This window comes from Lemur catta, chromosome 20 (assembly GCF_020740605.2).
Source record: "Lemur catta isolate mLemCat1 chromosome 20, mLemCat1.pri, whole genome shotgun sequence".
In the NCBI taxonomy this organism is placed as follows: Eukaryota; Metazoa; Chordata; class Mammalia; order Primates; family Lemuridae; genus Lemur; species Lemur catta.
In genome coordinates this window covers 22,432,281-22,456,340 of record NC_059147.1, presented here as the reverse complement: position 1 = coordinate 22,456,340, position 24,060 = coordinate 22,432,281, and the positions used below count along the sequence as shown (strand labels likewise).

At 44.9% G+C, this 24,060-nt stretch overlaps 1 protein-coding gene across 1 annotated transcript in view; it reads left to right on the top strand.

Annotated features, from left to right (window-relative positions):
- The window catches only part of CDH1 (cadherin 1), a 67,529-nt gene extending 45,035 nt beyond the window's left edge, over nt 1–22,494 (top strand). Inside the window, exons 4-16 of the mRNA XM_045533398.1 lie at nt 3,913–4,056; nt 4,178–4,333; nt 5,072–5,216; nt 6,304–6,479; nt 6,757–6,885; nt 8,449–8,631; nt 9,526–9,770; nt 11,792–11,937; nt 14,631–14,855; nt 15,176–15,403; nt 18,016–18,146; nt 19,267–19,410; nt 21,128–22,494. Coding sequence (XP_045389354.1) covers nt 3,913–4,056; nt 4,178–4,333; nt 5,072–5,216; nt 6,304–6,479; nt 6,757–6,885; nt 8,449–8,631; nt 9,526–9,770; nt 11,792–11,937; nt 14,631–14,855; nt 15,176–15,403; nt 18,016–18,146; nt 19,267–19,410; nt 21,128–21,337 — 2,262 coding nt within the window. The 3' untranslated portion in view covers nt 21,338–22,494. The remainder of the gene's footprint in view (nt 1–3,912; nt 4,057–4,177; nt 4,334–5,071; nt 5,217–6,303; nt 6,480–6,756; nt 6,886–8,448; nt 8,632–9,525; nt 9,771–11,791; nt 11,938–14,630; nt 14,856–15,175; nt 15,404–18,015; nt 18,147–19,266; nt 19,411–21,127) is intronic.
- The last annotated feature ends 1,566 nt before the right edge of the window (nt 22,495–24,060 follow it).

Here is a 24,060-nt window from a genome sequence, read left to right as displayed (position 1 = left end):
TTGCTCAGGCTGGTCTCGAACTCCTGACCTCGAGCGATCCACCCGCGTCGGCCTCCCAGAGCTAGGATTACAGGCGTGAGCCACCGCGCCCGGCCTGAATGTCCTTATCTGTGAAATGGAGGTGACAGTGAGGACTGAATGAATTAATGCATGTGAAATGCTAGGAATATACAAGGCGTATGATGATTCCCAGTACTCGTTAGCTCTGATAACTTTCCTCTTGGAGGAAGAATGCGCAAGAGGTTAATTCTTTGATCGTTTTGCTGTTGGGGTTTCCAGTGGGGAGGCTCTCAGCAAAGAAGTAGAAGAGCCAGTGGGAAGCTTTGGCCCCGTTAGACTGTAACCTCCATAATAAGATTTGCAGTGCCTGGCCTTAGGTCTGGAATGGAAGCATGTATGTCTGCCAAGTTTCCTGGCAAGAATGTTTCTGTGGGTTGTTGCCAAAACCAAATGCCTTTGCCAGTTTCCAAACTGCTCTCGTGCTGCTTCCTACCAAAATGTGTCTCTGGGGGATATTCTAATTGTACCCAGTTCACTGTCTTGGAAGTGTGGAACGTGTTGTAAATGCCAAGGCCTTTAAAATTGGCACCTATTTTTTTTCCCCAAAGTCTCTTGAGATTCTTGAAACTTAATAGTCCTCCTGATAGATTTGATTTTCCTCCCTGGTGTAATGAGACCAGAAAAATGAGGAATTTAGTACTGCAGCACTGTATTAACATAGCCCTCTGACTTGAGTCTCCAACTCATCCATCATTCATGTGAATAAGTTGAACACAGGAAGTTCTTGCTGGGTAGCTGTGTATGGAAGCCTCTTATGACCAAGAGACAGTTTTGAACTTGGTTCTTCAATTTTTCTTCCCTACTTCTGCCAACTTTGCCTCTGCCTCCATATCTGCTATATCAGGATTGGGTTCAAGTACATATTATATAAAATCCCAAGTTATAGTGATTTATGCAAAATACTCCCTTTCAAGTTAAGAGGTCCAAGGGTAAGCTGTGCCCAGTATGGAGACTTCATAGTCATCAAGAGCCCAGGTTCCCTCTTTCCTTTCTGCTCTGCCATCCTCAGCACATGGCTTCCATCCTCAAGGATACCTCACTACCCAGGATGGCTGCTGTAGCTCCAGTCATCACATACATCTTTAGTCTGGGTGATAAGAAGGAAAAAGGGAAGAAGCACATAAATATATTGCTTAGTTATCTGTCTGCCTTTTAAGAAACCTTTGTAGAATTCTCCAATAACACTTCTACTTATATCTCACTGGCCAGAACTTAGCCTCATGGTCACACCTAGCTGCAAAGCATAGTATAGGAAATGTCTTTTACATGGGTAGGTTGCAGGGTGTAAAATTGAGATATAAGAGAGAGAACATTTTTAAATTTGTTTTTAATCAGAAAGAAAGAATGGATATTGTGTAGTTGGTGGAAGACTCCGCCACAGTTGGTTTGAGATTCACCTTGGTTTGTCTCTGCGTCAAGGGACACTTGTGGAACCAAGTTATACTGTATTAAGAAGGGGCAGCGTTTCTTCTAAAACTTGAGATACACATTTAAAAAGAAGAAGAAGAAGAGGGGATAGAAATCTATCTTACCTTTCTTTTAATTTGTATAAGAATAGATCCAAGTTTTTAATTCTCTCACTTTGTATAGGTGAGTTTTCTGAGTCTGCTATCCTGTTTTTCTGAGGGATGAATTCCACGTTAGTGTGTGTAGGCGTGATTCCCCGTAATTTCACACGTGAAAATGTTAGTGTTATGTTTTGCCAGCACAGTGTTCATCATAATTTATTTTCATTGTCTGGAAATACTCTGCAATCCTGATGTCAGTCAGGCATGCTGTTTGTTTTCCTTTTCAATATGACGCATGAGTTTGCATTCATTCATCAGTGCCCATTTGCTCACCATGGCTGTGTGCAGTGGCCATTTTAAGGCTTAGGGTACGGTGTTGATGGTCAGTTTCATACTTTGTTCCTGTGCTGGGGTCAAATCCCAATAAAACCATAACTCAGTGTTTTCCAACTAGTCCAATAATCATCATTGTTATTTATTGAAGAATTACTATGTTTAGGCACTATTCTCAGTGCTTTATATGCAATACCAACATCTCATTTAATCTTTCCAACAATTCTACAAGGTAGGTACTAATATTATCCCTATTCTAGACATTCAGAAACTGTGGTACAAAGAGGTTAAGTAATCTGCCCTGGACAAGGAGGTGTCATAGTGAGCATTCAAAGCCAGGCAGCCTAGCTCCAGAGCCTGCCCTTGGGGACAAACACCAGGATGTGGAGGGCAGAGGATACATAGGTGTGTATATGCACGTGTGCACGTGTGGCCAGCATGCAGGATTGCGGAAGGGGTCTGTGATGATACCTGGAGACATCTCATATGTATTTGTGCATCTTGAATTTTCAAAAAGCCAGGAAATAGAGCTTGAGTCAAACTTGGCAAACAGTGACGAATAACTGTGAATTAGTATTCTCATGTGGCAGGTGGGAGATGGAATTTTCCTCTGGAAGCTTTACTGTGTTACCAGTAATCACTTTAAAACACTTAAACAATTTGGAAGATATTTTCCTTTCATCTTCAGCTCTCTTATTTCCCTGTGTGTGCATAAGGTTATCTTTATTGCACACGAAAACTGTTCAATACAAGTCTCAAAGGGTGTTTTTGGTTCCTATCCCAACAGCTTCTGTTATAACAAATGGAAAACATACAGATATAATGATACAATGACATTGAGAGATTTGTATTGATCACAGAGCAGTTCTTAGTACCAATTCCCAAAGCATACTCATTTTGGCTGATAACTCCACTTTGGGGACCTATATCCCTAGGAAAAAGAATAAAAGAAAAGAAGTGGAAAACACCTGAATATTGAGTTGTTGAATAAGCTCTGATATTAAATCATTGGTGTGTAATATTGCTATTAAAAATGACAGATTGGGCCGGGCGCAGTGGCTCACGCCTATAATCCTAGCACTCTGGGAGGCCGAAGTGGGAGGATTGCTTGAGGTCAGGAGTTCAAGACTAGCCTGAGCAAGAGCGAGACCTCGTCTCTACTAAAAATAGAAAGAACTTATAGGGACAACTAAAAATATATAAAAAAAATTAGCCGGGCATGGTGGCACATGCCTGTAATCCCAGCTACTCAGGAGGCTGAGGCAGTAGGATTGCTTGAGCCCAGGTGTTTGAGGTTACTGTGAGCTAGGCTGATGCCACAGCACTCTAGCCTGGGCAACAGTGAGACTCTGTCTCCAAAAAAAAAAAAGACAGATTGGCCAGGCGTTGTGGCTCACGCCTGTAATCCTAGCACTTTGGGAGGCTGAGGTGGGAGGATCCCTTGAGCCCAAGATTTCAAAATTAGTCTGGGCAATAGGGAGACCCTGTCTGTACAGAAAATAAAAAAATTAGCCAGGCCTAGTGACGTGCACTTGTAGTCCCAGCTACTTGGGAGGCTGAGGCAGCAAGATCACTTGAGCCCAGGAGTTTGAGGTTGCAATGAGCTGATTATGATGCCACTGCACTCCAGCCTGGGCGACAGAGCAAAACTCTGTCTCAGGAAAACAAAAAAGACATGTTGTGTAGGCTTGAAATAACTTGTAAATTATAACATCAAACCCTCAAACCTGTAATTGTGTATGTAAAATGACTTGAACTCTGGATCCTAAGAAGGATAAAAGTTGAACATGGTCTTTATTATATAGCAAAGGAGTTCATTGGGTTTTGTTTTGGCTGTCGACTTTGGAGGGTATATATATATAATTTGTCACTGATAAGAGAATGTGTCATTGAGTTAAAAACCATACACTGCCCTCAGGAGGCTGGGGACACTGGCTGGGCAGGTTGGACTGTTAGAACCCACATATGTCTCCTGAATCATCTGTCTGTTCTACGTCTCCTTTTCTTTCAGGACTCTGCCTCTGGCGCCCACGTGGAAGTGCTCACATTTCCCAGCTCCCGCCATGGTCTCAGAAGACAGAAGCGAGACTGGGTCATCCCTCCCATCAGCTGCCCAGAAAATGAAAAAGGCCCGTTCCCTAAAGGTCTGGTTCAGGTAAAAGAAGCTCTCTATTTCTTTGGGAGGGATTTAGCAGAGAAGGACCGAGGAAAGGCAGGAAAAGACGCACTATCGGGACCCTTCTTTGCCAATTCTGTTTCTTTCCTCTTGTCTTCAGATCAAATCCAACAGGGACAAAGAAACCAAGGTTTTCTACAGCATCACTGGCCAAGGAGCCGACATACCACCCATTGGTGTGTTTATTATTGAAAGAGAAACAGGGTGGCTGATGGTGACGGAGCCTCTAGATAGAGAAAAAATCGCCAATTACACGGTGAGTATCTCTCAGAAGCTTGTGATAATGGGGTAACATCCGTCCAACGGTTTTTGGTCAACCCATGTTGGATCCCCAGAGGGGATCAGAGGCTCTGGAAATGTGAGGAGCTGAACTTGACAACTTGACCTGTTGCTAAGGAGAAATGACAGGAGAACCTGGGATAATTTGGGGTTGTTAATATTTTCCTGGTTGGGGAAAAAGGGGAGGAGAGTCCTCAGGCATCATGCACAAGTCTAGACCCAAGCTATCACCCTGTTCTTGGGGCTGGAAGCCTCTGGCCTAAAGGAAGAGGACAGTGATGATATAGGGGAGAAAACCTGTTTCTGGGACTTGGCAGCCACGTGAGCTCAGGGAAGCCGGGAGGTAATGCTCTGACACCAAATTCACAGATAGCTGGGGGGAGCGCCAGACTGGGGTAGACAGAGCAAGTCTCACCCTGCATAAAGTAAGTCAGAGATTTTTAGATCACCTTTCTCTCTGGCCCTGGTGCCCCAGTCCTCGTGTGGGAATCGGGAGGGCTGACCTAGTCAGTGTGTTCTCCAGCCCGTGGGTCTTCCCTCGTCATGATGTCACTGAAGCAGCAGCAGCACACATGTGGGAAAGTTCTCTGCTGGGGGGTGTCAGAGAGTGGGAAGGCGTGGAGGCTAAGGAGAGCCCGCTCTGCTCTGGCCAGACCCCTTCTCCCTCCTCTTCTTCCTCGTCAGGGCTCAAGTCACCCTCACTTGGCTCTTGCAGCTCTTCTCTCATGCTGTGTCATCGAACGGGCAAGCAGTCGAGGACCCAATGGAGATTGTGATCACGGTGACAGATCAGAATGACAACAGGCCCGAGTTCACCCAGGCGGTCTTTGAGGGGTCTGTCACGGAGGGTGCTCTTCCAGGTATATCCAATCATGAGCTGAATACCTAGAAAGACCCTTAGATTCTTGGGACCCCAAAGTGTTGTCCAACCCCAAAGGCTGGAGCTTAGGGTCAGGTCACTGAAGTTGACCCTTCAAATGAACGGAGCTTCGTTGGGTGTGTGGGGGGGTGGGGGGAGGAACATTCTACCTACAGGAACTTCTATAAAATAAGAATAGTTTAAGAACAACCTTTCTGCTTAAGAAACAGATCCTTGCTGGTGCCTTAAACATCTCTACCACCTTCCTTGAGCACATTCTTTTCTCTCCTCCATAAAGGAAACCATTGCCCTGACTTTTGGGGTAATTGCTCTCTTTCTTTTCTTTCTTTCTTTATTTTTTTAAAATTAATTAAAAAACTTAAACTGGTTAATTTCTTTCTATTTTTTAGTAGAGACGTGGTCTTGCTCTTGCTCAGGCTGGTCTCGAACTCCTGACCTCGAGCGATCCTCCCGCCTCGGCCTCCCAGAGTGCTAGGATTACAGGCATGAGCCACCGCTCCCAGCCTTGATTCTTTTTTTTTTTTTAGCTTTATTTTTTAAGTTTTTTTTTTTTTTTACTATATATATATAACAGTTGTACCTGTTGAGTCTTAAGAGTTATTTAGATGTTCTGGGTACTAGTCCTTTGTCAGTCACATGTGTTATGAATGTTTTCTTCCACCTTAAAGGCAATGATCTCAAATGACCATTCTCTTTCATGAAAGCAGTGGCTGAGAAGCCAATTGCAGAAAATTCTGGAATTAAAAAAATTTTACATACCATTCCCTCAATATAAGAGGCAGTAAAATGTCATATTTTGAAGTTGTTTGTTCCCCGTACTCTTCCCCACTTCGCCCCCACCCAGCATGTGTTGGAAAGGTGGAGTCTTCTGCACTTCGCTCGTTGGGTGTGATGTTCTCCTCCTCCCCTGGCACTTGGGTAAGAATTTTAGAAATTGGAGAACAGGGAAACTGTGACTTGGTACCAAGCCCAGGGCCCCTCCTTTCTCACTCAGGACAGAGCTGGGCTGAGTAGTGTTGACCAGGTCCCCAAGCGCAGCTTGACTAAACCTTCTTGAATATTTCCAGGGACCTCCGTGATGCAGGTCACGGCCACAGACGCGGACGACGACGTGAACACCTACAACGCCGCCATCGCTTATACCATCCTCGACCAGGAGCCTAAGTTGCCTCACAGAAACATGTTCACCATCAACCGGGACACAGGAGTCATCAGTGTGGTCACTGCTGGGCTGGACCGAGAGGTCAGGGGTCAGAGGGACCTGGAGGGTGTCGGAGGGTGTTGGAGGCAGATGTATATTAGCTAAATCCCATAGACAATGCAAACTCTGCTGGGGCCAGTCATTAGCATGATGATGGTCTACGCTTTGCATCTAAATATCTGCCCAGAGGTTCTGTGCCTAGAAGGCGGGCAGGCTGGCGTTTAGGCAGATGATTACATACTCTGGTTCTGTGCAGTGGGCAGGGCCTGAGGTGGCTAGTGGTCTTGGTCCTCACTCGGGTGTGTCGATCTCTCTGCAGACGTTTCCCAGGTATACCCTGGTGGTTCAAGCTGCTGACCTTCAGGGCGACGGCTTAAGCACAACAGCAACAGCCGTGATCACCGTCACCGACGTCAACGATAACCCTCCCGTCTTCAATCCCACCACGGTAATTCTGCAACTCCTTAGGCGGTTTCCAGGGAAAGGTCTTTTGTTGTTCGCAAACTGAGTTTCACGACTCCTCATGGGTGAACTCTTAGAAAACTCTCTCCAGACTAGTGAACATTAACTTTAAACTTAGAAGTAAGCATACGGCGGTGGCAGTTGTCTTGGGGCACTTTTGTTCCATCCTTGGCCTGGAGCCAATTGGCACGGGATTGTGAAGTTGCCGATAGCACCTGCTGAATCCGTGTTCTCATGTTGTGCATCTTTGTAGCAAATATTACTGGGTTTTATTTATTCATTGAATGAATATTTTCTAAGTTTATACTAGGCACTGTGTTAGACACTGGAGATATAATCACAAATAAAGCAGACCAGGATTCCATTCTCACGGAGCTTATAGTCTAGCTAGGGAGATGTTAGGCAATTTATAAGAATTATTGAATACTTATGCCACCAAAAGTCTGGAGATACATGGTCTATCCTGTCAGTAAAGACCAAGCCTCTTTTGCCTTGCTCGTCCATCATCCTTAGTGCAAGGCTTCTATCCTTAGTGTCACCTTGTGACCCAAGAGGGCTTCTGGAGTCCCAGTCAGTCTGTCTGTGCTCTGTGCAGGAAAGGGGCAAGAGCAAGGGGCACAAAACGCATTGTCACCGAGTCTGGTTCTCTGATTAATGACATTTCAGTGACAACCCATTCTGCAAGTTTCGCTTGCATCTCATCGGCAACTGCCATCTTCCAGGGAGACTGGGAAGTGTAGTATTGGAGGTGGGCACATTGCTGTTGCCAATGGTATAGTTAGTGAAGGAGAGAATGGATATCTATTAGGCAATTAGCAGCGTCTGCCATCCTAACCTAATCACTGGGAGTACAAAAAAGCTTCACAAAGACAGTATGTGACATTTCTAGTAAGACTTGAAAGAAGGTCAGGCAAAGGTGGGACCGGGGAGGGTGGAAAAGTGTTTTAGGCTGCGGGATCTGCATGTGCAAATGCTCTGAGTCAAGAGAAAGCTTGATGCACAGGAAGATCCGAAAAAACAGCCGGCGCGACTCAAGTGTAGTAGCCAACTAAGGCAGGAGCTACGGGACCTTGTAGGCTGAGTGAAGACTTCTAGAATTTATCCTGAACACAAGAGGATGTCATCAAAGGGTTTTAAGCAGAGGATTGTAATGACCAGACTTCCATTTTATAAAGATTGCTGGTAGAGAGCGCATGGGGGCAGGGGCTGGGGTGAATGGTGGTTAAACCACAGTGTCTTGCACTTGACTGAGATTGCAGTTAGCTCCTGGGCCGGCATGTGCTAAGGGGCTCTGGTGCCCAAGGGCCTTGGAGAGCAGTTTGCAGTACTCACAGAGGAAGGTACTCGAGTACTAGCTGCTCCGCTGGCGTGGAACAAGGGCCTGCTCGTGGAGTGGGCACTGCCTCCGAGACCTGTGCCCACCACCTGGCTTCTCGTCACCTCTTCCCAAAGCCTGGGCTCAGAAGGGACTCCATCAGCCCCCTGAGACCCTGCTCCATGCTCAGGCTCAGCATGTCATGAATGACTTGTGGTTTCCTTTTCTCTGCAGTACACGGGTCAAGTGCCTGAGAACGAGGCCAATGTCGTCATCACCACACTCAAAGTGACTGATGCCGATGCCCCCAATACTCCGGCTTGGGAGGCCCGGTACACCATATTGAATGATAAAGAAGGACAATTTGTTGTCACCACAGACCCAGGAACCAACGATGGCATTTTGAAAACAGCGAAGGTTTGTGTAGTGCCTGGCAAAATGCAGAAACCCCCACCCTGGCAGCTGTCCACTCCCTTGTCCCTTGGTGTCTTGAGAAGTTGATTAGCATTGGCAGGGCAGGGGTGGGGTGGCCCGGTCCCATATTCTGATGGATGGGGCGGGGTTTGTGGATACTCCTGAGGCTCATGTGAAAAATCAAGAAGCTCCTACATAAGACCCTAAAATTGAAGAGGAATTACTGTCTACTCTAATAGGCTCTTTCCTAGAAACATTCGCCTCGGCCTCCCCCATTTCCATTTTGCAAATGAGAGAGTTTTTTTTTTTTTTTTTGGAGTCAGAGTCTTGCTCTGTTGCCTAGGCTAGAGTGCCATGGCATCGGCCTAGCTGAAACTCAAACTCGTAGGCTCAAGCGATCCCCCTGCCTCAGCCTCCCAAGTAGCTGGGACTAAGGAGCATGCCACCACACCCGGCTAATTTTTTCTGTTTTTGATAGAGTAGGGGTCTCGCTCTTGCACAGGCTGGTCTGGAACTCCTGACCCCAAGCGATCCTCCCGCCTGGGCCTCCCAGGGTGCTAGGATTACAGGCGTGAGCTACTGAACCCGGCCTCAATTTTGCTGGATTATTTTAGAAGTGGGGCAAATCTGGCTGTTTTTGGAAAATGTCTTAGAAAATTTGGAAACTAAGAAATTGGGTGAGTTGCTTGTTGCAGTTAGTCAAAGAGTTAATAGATCCTGGAATAGCCCCAGAGCTTTGACCTCCTCTTGAGCACGTTGTTAGCCAGATTTGAGAACCACTGGTAGATGACTGACCAAAAGCAATAGCTAAGGATTTCTTTTCTTTTTTTTTTTTTTCCTTTTTAACCAACACAAAAATGTTTGTTTGTTTTTAACCTCATTTTTTCCACTCTCTAGGGCTTGGATTTTGAGGCCAAGCAGCAGTACATCCTACACGTGGCAGTGACCAATGTGGCCCCTTTTGTGGTCACTCTGACCACCTCCACAGCCACCGTCACCGTGGACGTGCTGGATGTGAACGAAGCCCCCATCTTTGTGCCCCCGGAGAAGAGAGTGGAAGTGTCCGAAGACTTCGGCGTGGGCCTGGAGATCACGTCCTACACGGCCCGGGAGCCAGACACGTTTATGGAGCAGAAGATAACGTAAGTGTGAGGATTGTGCAACTGACTTGCAGCAACTGGGTATTTTCATGTATATATAATGTTTTAAAAAATATGTCATTTTATATAAATAGGAATAATATATAGTTGATGTAGGCATTTATCATCATTTGTCTTTGCAAGACCTTCCTCTTGTTTAGTTTATTTTTTTATTGTCTTTTACTTCTTTTCCCTATACGTTTTTCCCTTTCCTCTGTAGAGAGCTATTCTAGGTCTAATGTGCCTCTTCTCCTCGAGCTCTTGTACTGTAGCAGGAATGTGATTTTAATTTACATACATGGTATCGTGCTATAAGCTTACTGTTCCTTCTCTTTCTATTTTGTTTTCTTTTGTTTTCTTCCCCACTCCTCTTCTTCTCTTTCTAAACCTGAAGACACCTCTATAATGTAAATCACAGCCACAGATGATGAAAACCCACATACAAGCCAACCAATCACAATGATTGCTTGAAAATACTCTAATTTTGTACATGTGGTCAATGTACTGCTCATAGCCAGGGGATACTGCTAGGTGGTCCGAACTGTTAGGCCTGGTAATCAGAGTTTAAAGAAATAGTGAAAAGCCAAAGACAGTAATGTAGGATTTTTTGTGGTGATGAAGCCTTGGTTCCCAGGCTGGGTTGATATCTTAGCTTGTAGTAGTGAAATACATAGTTCAGAGCATCACCTGGGACCCGTTCAGGGACCCTCTATAAAAGTGTTTGTAGATGCCCTTACCCCTGGAACAAAGAACACTATGTAATTCATTGCTTTGCTCTTCTAATGAAGTGAGGTCAAGCCCACAGGTTTCTAGAGCCCCTTCCTTCTTCGATTTCTTAGCTTCCCTTTCTGAGCTTTTCTGTGACTCCAGTAGATAATAGGGCAGTACATCTCTGTTAGCCTCTCTGGCATCTCCCATGAAATGCCAATAATGCAGCCCACGCCTAAGTCAACGTGTCAACCTAAATCTCCAAATATTCGTGGCAGGAGAGGAGGTCGCATGTTGCCACCATTTAAAAACTGCTGTACTCTTTAGGGGAGCTGCTTTTAAAAATAAGTAAGGATCATAGTAATCATTGCTTCAGGCAAGAATTACCCATAGATGTTAAATCCATCGGGTGAAAGTTAGTTGGTGAACAGGATATTCTCAGATTATCTGCCTGCAGATTATAGATTAATCACAAAAGGAAAAAAGACACCTTTACAATGAAGAAATCTGGTGACTTTTCCCTTATCCACGTGATCAAAGTTAGCATCACCAATAAAAGAACAGACATCACGTGCCTCCTGATGTAATGCACTGAGGAGGAGACAGCATCACCTCTGTAGTATTCGTGTCCCCTCCACAAATGGGTAACCTGAATCTCATTATGAGGGAGCAATCCGACAAACCCCAGTTGAGGGACATTCTGCAAAACAACTGGCCTGCACATTTCAAAAGTGTCAGTGTCAAAAAAGAAAAGAAAGACCCAGGAATGGTTCCAAATTAGTGGAAACTAAAGAGACATGCCCCTGAATGCCATGTATGGGTCCTCAACTGGATCCTGAATCTGGCAGGATGTGGGGTTGCTAAAAGAACATTTTTGGAGAAATTGACAATTTCAATATATACCGTATATTCAATGATAGTATTTTACCAAAGTCTTATTTCCTAAAATTGAAAATCAAATAATTGTGGTTTTGTAAGAGAATGCCTTTATTCTTAGCAGATAACACATTGAAGCATTTATGAGAAAGGAGCACAATGTCTGTAATTCGTTAGCAAATGGTTCAGCAAAACAAGAAATTATGTGCGTGTCAGTATACATATAAAGAGAAAGCAACTGTGGCAAATTATTAACAACGGGTAAATCTAGGAGAAGTGTATGGATGTCGTCACACCATTCTGGCAACTTTTCTCTAGAGCTGTTGTTTTTCAAAATAAAAACGTTGGAAGTAACTGTGTAAATGAAGAGGAACCTTAGCTTTCTTCAGCTACATGCTGTTGACTGTTCTTGTCCTAAACGAGAGCTCATGCTTGTTCAGGTATCGGATTTGGAGGGACGCTGCCAGCTGGCTGAAGATTAATCCGGACACTGGTGCCATTTCCACTCGGGCTGAGCTGGACAGAGAGAACGTCGACTACGTGAAGAACAGCACATACACGGCCCTCATCATAGCGACGGACAACGGTAGGTGCGGCCTGGGGGAGCCTTTGCTGCCTCGCCCCATTCTCATTCTCAACAATTCAAAGAAAATGGGTGGAGCAGAAGTTCCTCTTTACCACTTCCTCTCTAAACCTGAACCCTACTCCTTCCCCACGGGAGCCAGACCACCAGGGTTTATATCCCAGGTCCAGAGTTTTACACCCATGTGACCTTGGATTTACTACTTAATTTTCATGTGCCTCAATTCCTTTATCTGACAAAGTGATGATACCCCATCTGGATTAACTGAGCTAATTTATGTAAACGTGCCCTGGAATAGCATCTGCCACATAGTACACGCTGTATGAGGGCTGTCGTCATTTTTATCACCACCATCATCATCATCATCAGTTAGGTGTGGGTCCTTCCAGACTATTTCTTTGTGTTTAAATACATTTATATACATATAGAAATATAGTTTATTGTAAAATCACTGTCTGGTTTATAGCCATTTTTTATCTGATTTTATTATAGAAACCATTATCTTAAACCTTGTTGTAAAATGTTATTATTTATTATTATTATTATTATTATTATTATTATTATTTTATTTGACAGTATGTCTTTAAGACATAGAGCTGTGCTGTGGCACATTATAGAACTCTTTAATGAGAACTGAGTATAGCACAATTTAACCATGCACATATTAAAGGACATTGGGGTTGTTTCCAGTGATTCATTGTTTCCATGAGTGATAGGTGAACATCCTTGTGCATGCCTCTGTGCACGAGTACTTCCCTTGGATAGATCTCCAGAAGCAGAATCATTTCTAAAGAGACCTGTCAGCTTCCCACGGTTAATTCTGTCTCCTCTCTCTCACTCTCCAACCTCAAGAAGTAGTAATTCCAGGTTTGACAACCTAGAATTTATCAGACAAGCCAAGCAAGGCCGTAGCGGGGCTCTGTCCGCAGAGCACCCTGCATTAAGGGAAAGCTAGCCCATCGCCTCGGCCTGCAGTGCTATCCTGGCCAGCTGCCTCTGGCTGCATGGGGATTCCTTGGCCTGGCCTGGGAGTAAATTGGGGTAAATGACTCCCAAACCAAGGGTCGACAGACTTATGCTATAAAGGACTGGGGGGTGTGTATGTGAAAATTTTAGGCTCTGCAGGCCCATACAGTCTTTGTTGTAAAAGAATGAGCAGAGCTGTGGTCTAGTTTGGCCAGAAAGCTTTAGTTTGCTGACCCCCTGGCCTACATAGTCATAGCCAAGGTGTGATGGTTCTCAATGATTTCCTCAGGTGTTACTCGGATTGTACATGCCTTTTAATGTAAGGTCTAAGAAGAGAATGAAGTTTCTTCAGAAAATCTATTAGGGCCCAGCACGGTGGGTCACGCCTGTAATCCCAGCACTCTGGGAGGCTGAGGCAGGAGGATTGCTTGAGCCCAGGAGTCTGAGACCAGCCTGAGCAAGAGCAAGAGCAAGATTGCCCCATCTCTACTAAAAATAGATAAATTAGCCAGGTGTGGTGGCGTGTGCCTGTAGTCCCAGCTACTCCGGAGGCTGAGGCAGGAGGATTGCTTGAGCCCAGGAGTTTGAGGTTGCACTGAGCTATGATGACACCACTGTACTTTAGCTGGGGCAACAAAGTAAGACCCTGACTCACAAAAGAAAAAAAAAAGAAAGAAAGAAAGAAAGAAAGAAAATCTATTTGGTAATTAAAAAAATTTTTAAAATTCGTCTTAAACGACACATGCTTATTGTTAAAGAAGGAAATTCACTTGATAAAAAGGTCAGCAAAACCCAAAAAACAAAAATTCCATTCTGAGAGGCTGAGGTGGGTGGACCGTTTGAGCTCAGGAGTTCGAGACCAGCCTGAGCAAGAGCAAGACCCCCATCTCTACTAAAAATAGAAAGAAATTATATAGACAACTAAAAATATATATAGAAAAAATTAGCCGGGCATGGTGGCGCATGCCTGTAGTCCCAGCTACTCGGGAGGCTGAGGTAGGAGGATCGCTTGAGCCCAGGAGTTTGAGGTTGCTGTGAGCAAGGCTGACGCCACTGCACTGTAGCCTGGGTGACAGAGTGAGACTCTGTCTCAAAAAAAAAAAAAGAAGTAAAAACAAAAAATTCATAGTCTTGCCATGTAGGCAAGAACTATGTATATATAGGTTTGAGATAGACTCCTCTGCTGTTATTGTTTCCCTGTCATGTAATAATATCGGTGATGGTTCCTTGGGTGCCTATTTTTTCTGCTACCATATGCCTGGTGCTGTGTCAGGATGTAAAAGCAATGCAAACAGTACGTGTGCGAACTTCCAAATCTATTTTGAAAAGCAACTTGCAGTGATTTAAAAAGCCTCAACCCCTTTGATAATGACCGTAAATGGCATAGAATTTCAGAAAAAGGAAAACTGGCGAGGGAGCAGTGAAGGGAAGGGGGGCAATAAAAGCTTCTGGGAGTAGTTAAAGTTTATGAATGAATAGAGTCATGTGAACAAGAGGAAGGAGGTTGTCTTTGGTGTGAAGAATAACCTGAATCATTGTTATCAAAGTGGAGAATAAGCTACTCCAAACGGTCAGGGTCCTGCCCACCTGGGAGTGCAGGAGGGCTGGGACTGGCAGGACAGGAGGCTCCTGGGGTGCGTGGGGCCTGGTGAGAGACCACTGAAACCAGGACAAGGCAGTGGGGAGTCATACTGTTCCTGAGCTGTGACATTTCCTCTATATTTTCTTAGGCTCTCCAGTCGCTACTGGAACGGGGACACTTCTCCTGGTCCTCTCTGACGTGAATGACAACGCCCCTGTACCAGAACCTCGAAGCATGCACTTCTGCCAGAGGAATCCAGAGCCTCGTGTCATAAACATCTTTGATCCAGATCTTCCCCCCAATACTTCTCCCTTCACGGCGGAACTAACACACGGGGCAAGTGTCAACTGGACCATTGAGTACAACGACCCAGGTGGGGACTTGAGCTGTACTTTGGAAACATTGCTCTGGCTGCCCTCCTCCCCCTTGCCCCACTTCTCAACTTCTCAACTTCCAGATGCCACCCTTCCCTTGACATCTGGTTCCTTGTCCCTTGTCCCTTTGAGGCATCGCATCAAAGGTCTTTCCTTTTCTGGTATCTAAGTTTTGTAGCATACTTCCCAGTAATCTAAAACCCAAGCAGCTCTGCTCTCTTCACTCAGCTTTGAGATGTCCTTAGTTCCCTACCAATTTTATCCTAGAATGAGCTTTTTTCCCTCTGGTCCCATCACTTCTTTTTATTGCATTCCCCAGGCCGAGAGTCTATCATTTTGGAGCCAAAGAAAACCTTGGAGTTCGGCGAATACAAAATCAATCTCAAGCTCACAGACAACCAGAACAAAGACCAAGTGACCACCTTGGATGTCTCTGTGTGTGACTGTGAAGGGACCGTCAGAAACTGTGTGAAGTCGCAGTATGTCGAAGCAGGATTGCAAGTTCCTGCCATTCTGGGCATTCTTGGAGGAATTCTTGCTTTGCTAAGTAAGTGCAGCCGGCAGGTGTTTCAGCCTTTGACTTTTAAAATGGGGGAGGTTTGTTTGCTAGAAATGATTTTTCCTCTTGCATTAATTAGGGTACAGGTTAAACTGATGTAAGAAAGAAACTCCTGAGTATGGTGGCTTAAATAAAATAGAAGTTTGTCTGTTTTCAGAGGTGAGTGGTCCAAGACTACAAGGCAGCTCTGTTCCATGAAGTCAGCAAGGGGACCCAGGTTCCTTCTTTTTTGTTTCTTTATATCCTTCAAGTCGGTGCTTCCCAAACTTGAGTGTATACAAATCACCCGTGCCTCTTGGTTAAAATAAGAATTCTGATCCAGGAGGTCTGGCGTGGGGCCTCAGATTCTGCAGTTCTCACCAGCTCCCACGTGATGCTGATGCTGTATGTCCGTGGACCACATGCAGAGTAGCCAGGCCTTGGGGTGCTGTCCTCGGCATGGTCAAAGCTGGCCAGCTCGCCAGCACCACCTCTACATTCCATCCTGGAGGGGGAGTGAGAGAGGACTTGGGAGCTACACATCTGGAAATCGCATAAGTCACCTCCACTCACATCCCATTGGCCCAAACACAGCCACACCTAGCTGCAAGGGAGCCTGGAAGCCCCTGTGCTAACTGGGTGACCACGTGCCCGATTAAAATTTGGCGGGGGGGGGGGGTCTGGTGGACTGTGGGGTGAGCAGTGAGTATCAGTGACTAAAAGGATGAAGGAGAAAGAGGTTGCTGGGGAAAAACTGACGTAGCTGGAGCCCACCTCTGGAGGGAGCTCTGGGGTTGACAAAGATGCTGTCATGGTTTCTAAAAGCAAGTGAAGACAAGTCAGTTAGAAAAGTTTGAAGACCACATATGCTTAGGGACTGCGAGGAGTGGTCCCGCTCATAAGTGCCTTTGCAGTCAGAAAAGCCTGTTAATTGAGTCTCAAGGAAGGTTTTGTGGGAGGTGTAAGTGGATGGGCCACGGGGGCTGGTAGAGTTCAGACAGGCAGAGGGGCATTCAGGAAGGTTCCCCAGGGGGCTCTGTAGGGCGGAGAGCAGGCCACCCTGGCTGGAGTGAGAAAGGTTTGCAGAGGAAGCAGCAGGACTAAACCTGCGGCTTTCAATTTATACCTGGCGTGGGCACCATACGTCCTGCTGCTGCTCTGGCAGACTCCAGTAGGGGGCGTCTTTCAACCCTCAGGACATGTGTGCTGGGAACCTTCGGCTTCTGCCCTCTGCTGCGGTGACCTCTCACAGTTGAAGAGAAGGACAGTGCTGTTGAGAATTCAGAGCTTTCTAGGCTTTCATTGCTCCGGGCTTTACGTGGCTTTATTGTGCCATGAGATTAGGTGGATTTGCCTGTCCTCTGTCCTCGTCTTGGGTGCAACAACACGAGCCTGCCTGCCCGCCTCCTAGCCAAATGCTATTCGCATGGACCAGTCTGCTTTTGGGATAATCGTCACTGACGAGCATGTTCGTTCTGAGGAGAACCTTAAAGCTTGTGCCAGGCTCTGCCAGGCACTGGGGCCACCGGCTTTCAGTATAGCTGGTAAGGAACAGCCTTTTGGAAGCCATAAGCTGTCACAAGCTCGTGCAGCCTCAGTTGTCTGTTCAGCACCGTGTCCCTGTGCAGAGACAGGGCTTGACCCATGCAGCAGGGGCTCAGAACTCTCGTTGCTGAGTCCTGAGCAAGGGAGATACATTATTTATCTGAATAAGGTCTCTGGCATGCTTCTGTTTTCAGAAATAGTAGGTAGGTTAGTGCCTCTGAGAAATCTTTTCCCCGAGTTCATGCTGCCTCCTGTGTGAATCTTCGCTGGGGTGCAATGTGCAGGTACCTGGGCACGCGTAGCTGCAAAGAAAACACATGGAATCATATATTTTTTTTCATTCACAATGAATCACATAATTTTTTTTAAATTGAGCATTAATTGTATATATCTTAGAAATAATCCCAAGATCAGATGAAACCCTGATCTTAAGCCCTGATAATTAAACAGATTTTAAAGCTAGCTTACATGATTTTTATCTTAAGAGGAAATAAGGAACATACCAGGTGATTTTATAATATGTGTCCCCCTGTCAACTGGTTAACAATAATATGCATTTATCAGTCACATTTGGGCTGACCCAGCAACCCTGCTCACAAACCTTCAGTGGCTTCAAAGTCCTTACGGTGGGCCACACAGTCCCTCCCGTCCCTCTGGCCTCTTGTGCACCTCCTTCCCCCTTGCTCTCCCCGCTGCAGGCACGCTGGCCTCCTCACCGTCCCTCCGTCACACCGAGCATGCACCTGCCTCGGGTTTGGCCCTCGCTGTTTCCTCTGTGTGACACACACACGTTCCCCCAGATGTGAGGAGATGACAGCAGTTGGTTTTAAGATCCCTCGGCAAGTTAAATACCACACTTGAGTTCGCATGTCACTGTCCACCATGTTGTACTGCATAGATGAACTGCAGGGATGTGAGCACCATGTGCCTTGACATCTGCAAGTGTTTTGAAGGCAGCCAGGGGCTGTCTAGGTGCCGCTTGTCTGGCGTGCGGGGCAGGGTGCGCTGCGACAGCCGCTGCCGCCTTCTCCGCCTGCGGCGCTCATCACGCTCTCGCTCACTCTCTCCCATCCCAGTCCTGATTCTGCTGCTCCTGCTGTTTCTTCGGAGGAGAGCAGTGGTCAAAGAGCCCTTACTGCCCCCGGAAGATGACACCCGGGACAACGTTTATTACTATGATGAAGAAGGAGGCGGAGAAGAGGACCAGGTGGGTGCTTAAAACCATGGTGGCTCAATGGCAGTCTCTCTATTTGGAAGAAGCAGCGATTAGGAGAGGGCAGACGTTGAAATAGCTCTGCGTTACTTTGTGTACTATATTTTTTAAGGCTTTACCCAGGAAAACAGACATTGTCGTTGGATGCCATCATCATCACCAACACAGCTAACGCTTATTGAGCGCTTATCGTTCTGCACTCAAATGACTGAAATGAGACACAGAGCAGTTCAGTAACTTGCCCAAAGTCACACAGCTGGGGAGCGGTAGAGCCAAGTCGTCTGGCTCCACAGCTTGCCCTCCTCACCGCTGTTCTTAGACGTGAACTTCAGTCAAATTATCTTTGACTTAAAGCAACTGATCTGTTTTAATATTTTGTTTCTCTTAAGTTTTTAACTAGACGAAAATGTTTTTCATTTGTGGATGTGAACTTTTTACGCCGTCTGTATTTCCCCTGAATTTGGAGATGATCTTAACTCATCTTACCCTCAGGTTTTAACTGTTCAGGGTCTTAGACAGTCTGCTTAGAAAGGGAACCCTGGGGCCCGTCAGAGTCCTGCTTTTGACTTGGGCCATTTGCTGAGCTCTGTGGTCTACAAGAAGAGCCACTGATGAGGATTTCAGTTCTTGCTGCATGCAGGATATTGGGGGATTGGGGGTACAGAGAAGGGTAAGGTGTTGTTCCGGGTTTCAGGGACTTCTAAGTCTGGTCGGAGATACCAGATATATTGTATGGGTGAACAGTATAGCAAAAAATCCCAGATCTCAGTGGCTCACAACATGCATATCTCTCTCATGTGTTCATGGTTTAGCAGGGGCCATTGGGCTCACGAGAATCTACATGATGGCTAAGGCTCAGCGCGTCTAGGCATAGTTTTGCTGAAGGGCTCTAAGCTATAAGTTGTGTCCAGGTCTCACCTTTGTACCAGCAAGCTAGTGCTATTTGGGAGACTTTCAGTTTTAAAATGGTCGTTTCACATGAAATTGTGCACATGCTGGTAAATATAGAGTTGGCAGTTAAGGCATGATGCAATAATATAGTCTATAAACCAAATAGAGCCTTGTGTAGATGACTGATTCTTACTCTTTGTGACACTTGTCTTTTGCTCCAAAGGACTTTGACTTGAGCCAGTTGCACAGGGGCCTGGATGCTCGGCCTGAAGTGACTCGCAATGATGTCGCACCAACCCTCCTAAGCATGCCCCAGTATCGTCCCCGCCCTGCCAATCCTGATGAAATTGGAAATTTTATCGATGAAGTAAGTAAAGTCAAAAACCAAGGCAGGACTCATCCCTAAACTCAGAAAGGAGCAATTGTGTCAAAAATGAGAAAAGAAGTCTTTAGATTCTGTCTCATCTGAGTTTTGGAACTAATAGCACTTCGAATTAGTCTTAGTGAATTTGCAAAGCCCATATGACAAAAACTAAGAATTGCTTGAAAGAATTTAATACATCTAGAAATGAAACTAAGAGATTCATGAATTCAGTTTGGTTTCACTAATGGCTTCCCTTGTATTCCCATGTAATGTTAAATGTGTATCACAGATCTACCTGAGTGCAAGAAAAATAGCATCCATATAGTACATGCCAGAAGTGCATTCAGTTCTAAATATGAGAAGCTGCAACAGGTAGGAGTAGATTTACCTTGTGTAGATAGAAAGAGCAGCAAGCAGTCTAGGCTGGTGCATCAGGCTGTTCCAACTTTCTTAGCATGTAGATCCTTGTTCTCATACCTGTGGCCTCATGATCACAAGATGGCTGCCAAACTTCCAGGCCTTGGGTCTATATTACAGTCAGGAAGAATTATGAAGAGCAAAGTGAAGCACAAAAGAAAAATCTTTCTTCTAGCAAACTGTCTTTTTACCAACATAATACTGGCCAGAACTGTCACAAGATTGTCTCTACCTGCAAGGGAGAATAGTAAGTCATTAAATTAATTAGCTTAGGGTAAGATGAGAAGGAACCCAGTAAAAGGAATAGTCTTGCAGGATCTATTTTCTTACACTATGTTACCTAATCATTTGCTCAGTTATTGGAGTGATCCAGTGACCCTCGGTGCCTCTTTATGGTGGGGGCTGGTTTTACTTTAGTGCTTCCTATGGGAGTTATTGTCACTAAGGACTATACGAGGCACAGCAGGGTTAAAAGTGATCAAGCCACATCTGTTCTAACTATAGGATCCTTGGAGAAAACAAGGAACATGAAGGACGAGTTTAACCATCCCATTTATTTATGTATTTGTGTATATATGTATGTACAAACCGGGTCTCGCTATATTGCCCAGGCTGGTCTTGAACTCCTGGCCTCAAGTGATCCCCTGCCTCAGCCTCTTCAAGTGCTGGGATTACAGGCGTGAGCCGCTGCGCCCGGCCTAACCACCCCTATTAGATACATCTCGACTCAGGTCCTTTCCTCCATTCACATTCATTGCAAGTGATCACACATTTATTTGTAGTTTTTATTTAAACTATAAAAATAATATGCTATTTTAAAAATATAAATCATGAAAATATCTACATAAAGAAAAAAATATATATATTCTTCCTCAATTCCTCCACCTCCACTCCCCAGAAATTAACTGTTAACAGTGTGGCATTCATCCTTCTAGACCTTTCTGGGCTGAGATACAGCCTGTGCGCACCAGTATGCTTGTTGTTATTGTTTTCAGCCTCTGTTCATCCTGATTGGTTAGTGCTTGTGGCTCCCCTCCCTACATATAATTTATCATTTTGGTTTAAGGGGAAAACCTTCTGCGCATTTTCCTCTGACCTTTCCCTTTCATCAATAACATGTCATGCCCACGTGCCAGTTTGTGTAAATGTACCTTGTTGGCGTTGGTTGCTCCGTGGTGTTCTACGTTCTGGGTGTGCTGCCATGTCTTACATGTTGCTTGAGGCACCAAGAGAAGATTTCTCACCTGAGATGACAGGTGTGCCCTCCCTTTCACTGAAAGACCCTTTTGTTCCCCTTCCTTAGAATCTGAAGGCGGCTGATGGTGACCCCACGGCACCCCCTTACGACTCTCTGCTCGTGTTTGACTATGAAGGAAGCGGTTCCGAAGCTGCTAGTCTGAGCTCCCTGAACTCGGAGGAGTCAGACAAAGACCAGGACTACGACTACCTGAATGAATGGGGCAGTCGCTTCAAGAAGTTGGCGGATATGTATGGTGGCGGCGAGGACGACTAGGGGACTCGAGAGATGGGTCCCTAGACCCAGACGATGGAAATGCAGAAATAGTGTTGCTGGTGGATTTTCAGCTCCCTTCCCTGGAGATGAGTTTCTGGGAACAAGAGACTGAACAGTGATGCAGTTAGGATAGTTCTGATTTCCACTTTATAGCTCTAATCTATGTGTTAGAAAGGTTTTGACCTATGCCTTGAATCTTTTTTTTTTTTCCTTTCATCGCTCCTTACATAGTGATGAAGTCCAAGTCCCCCTGATTTTAATATTTCAGAAGGACAATGTTAGCCTCAGAAGGTTCTGCCAGCAACTTGCAGATTTCCTTAAGGGGTTTTGCCTCATTTTTAAAAGGAGATTTAGTTCTGTTGTTTTGTGTTTATTAAAAAAAAAAATTTTTTTTTTAAATTTTTTTTTAAATTTGTCTGCTCCTTCCTGCCCCATCACTGCACTGCTGTCCCATGTCCTGACATCCACTCTTACTCCTCAGTTCTGTTGCTTTACCCAGATGGAAGTTCTCTGATGCAGAAATTTCCGAGCCCTTTTAGTGGGGGAACAGGCTTGTGTCTCGGTCTGCACATCTTGACTGGATATTGTATACTCCAAAGACCTTTTTCACGGTTTCCCTTTTTCGTCTCTTGAGTACATAACTCGAGCTGGGCATGACTCGTTCGAGTAAGACTGTTATGTGAATGTCCTTATGCAGTACTTTGGTTCTAAATGGGGAGACTTGGCCAGAAAATGTGGTGAGTTTTCAGGTGCCACTTTATTTTCAATGTTTGTTTGACACTGAAACAGAGGAGTGATGTATTCCGAGACACAGAATAGTGCCTAAGGTGCTGCAGCCAAAGACAGAGGGGGTATAGGAAACGTGGGCTTAGATGTGGCAGGAGAGCTTGTCCTTGAACCTGGCAGTTGAGCAAACTGATGCTGACGATGATTGAGGTAGATCTATCTCATCTCTGAAAATTCTGGAAGAATGGAGAAATCTCAAAATGTATTTCGCCACCCAGGATCCTTGTAGCATGGTTTGTATGTGGAGCCAAGAACCCCCAAGTGCCTGCCTTTGATCATGTTTATAGAAAATGCTAGCTGATCTGAACACACTTGCCCAATTCTGAGTGCACATAGAAAACTGAGAATCTTAGAAATTCCAATTTTTTTCTTAGAAACAGGAAGAAAACTTTGCCTTAATGGTGTTAAGCAGAGGGAGGAAAGGGTAGAGAGGATCTTAATTTGGAATTTTTTAAATTGATAATGCAAATTTTAACTTGTAACAACCACGAGAAAGAGTTTTACTGAAATAGCTTTACTGTCTGTCAAATGTTTTTGAGGAAAACAATCAGCTCTGCAATCACTTCTTGGAATCATCTTGATTTATCCTCCTTTGAGACTGTATCTAATGTAGTTCTGTATAGAGAATGTCACGGTAGTTTTGTGTGTATATGTGTGTGGGTGCTAATAATTTTGTATTTTCTTTGGGGATGGAAAAGGAAAACAATTCAGGCTGAGAAAATGACTCTCAAAAATGCATTTTTATAAATTTTATTAAAGAATTTTGTTAAACCATTGTCACACTTGTTTTATTTGATGCCACCCCAGCTCCAGGCAAGACAACAGATAGATGAGGGTGATGAACTTAGTCAAAACATGGAGAAAGAAGCTTCATGCTGAAATGGCTTCTCTAGAACTTTCTGTCCTACTGGGGGCAAAGTGGCAGAAACTACGTTCACAAAGTAACTTTATTTGAAGAACATCCGTCTATGACCAAGAAAATTCCCATGTCAATGGGGGACGACTATGGGCTGAGCTGAGGGACAGAGCAAAGTTTCACACAATGTCCACCGAGTCAGCAAAGTTAGTGCAGATCAGTGGTTCTCTGCTAGGGAATATTGTGGCCCCCTCTCTCAGGGGACATTTGACAATTCTGGAGATACCTGGGGAGGTGCTCCTGTCATCAAATGAAGGCCAGGCATGCCGCTAAACATCCTATAATGCACAGGACAGCCCCCGCAACAAAGAATTGTCCAGTCCAAAACGTCATAGCGCCACTGTAAAGAAACCCTAGTGTAGGCCTACAACTTCTCTTCTGGAGGAGTATGAATTTTTTTTTATAACTTTTTTATTGTGGTGAAATATAAAATTTACTATTTTAACCATTTTTAAGCGTACAGGTCAATGGCATTAAGGACCTTCACATTGTTGTGCAGCCATCACCACTATCCATCTTCAGAACTTTTTCATCATCCCAAACTGAAGCTGACACTGGAGACGAATGAATAGATAAACAAAATGTGTACATACGTAGAATACTATTCAGTCTTGAAGGGGATTCTGACACATTTTACAGCATGGATGAACTTTGAAAATATGCTAAGTGGAATAAGCCAAACAAAGCGACAGATATTGTATTATCCCACTTGTGGCAGAACAGTCAAATTCAGAGGCATAGAATAGGGGCTACTAGTGGCTGGGGAGAGGGAAACGGGGAGTTGCTGTTTAATGGGTACAGAGTTTGTGTTTGGAAAGATTAGAAAAGTTCTGGAGACAAACAGTGGTGATGGCTGCACAACAGTGTGAATGTACTTAATTCTACTGAACCGCACACTTAAAATTGGTAAAACTTCATGTATATTTGAATACAATTTTTAAAAGTTGGGGGAAACTAGAATGAGGACAAGTAAAAATAAATGGTTCTACATGGAATAAAAATTAAACTGTTTTGGCCGGGC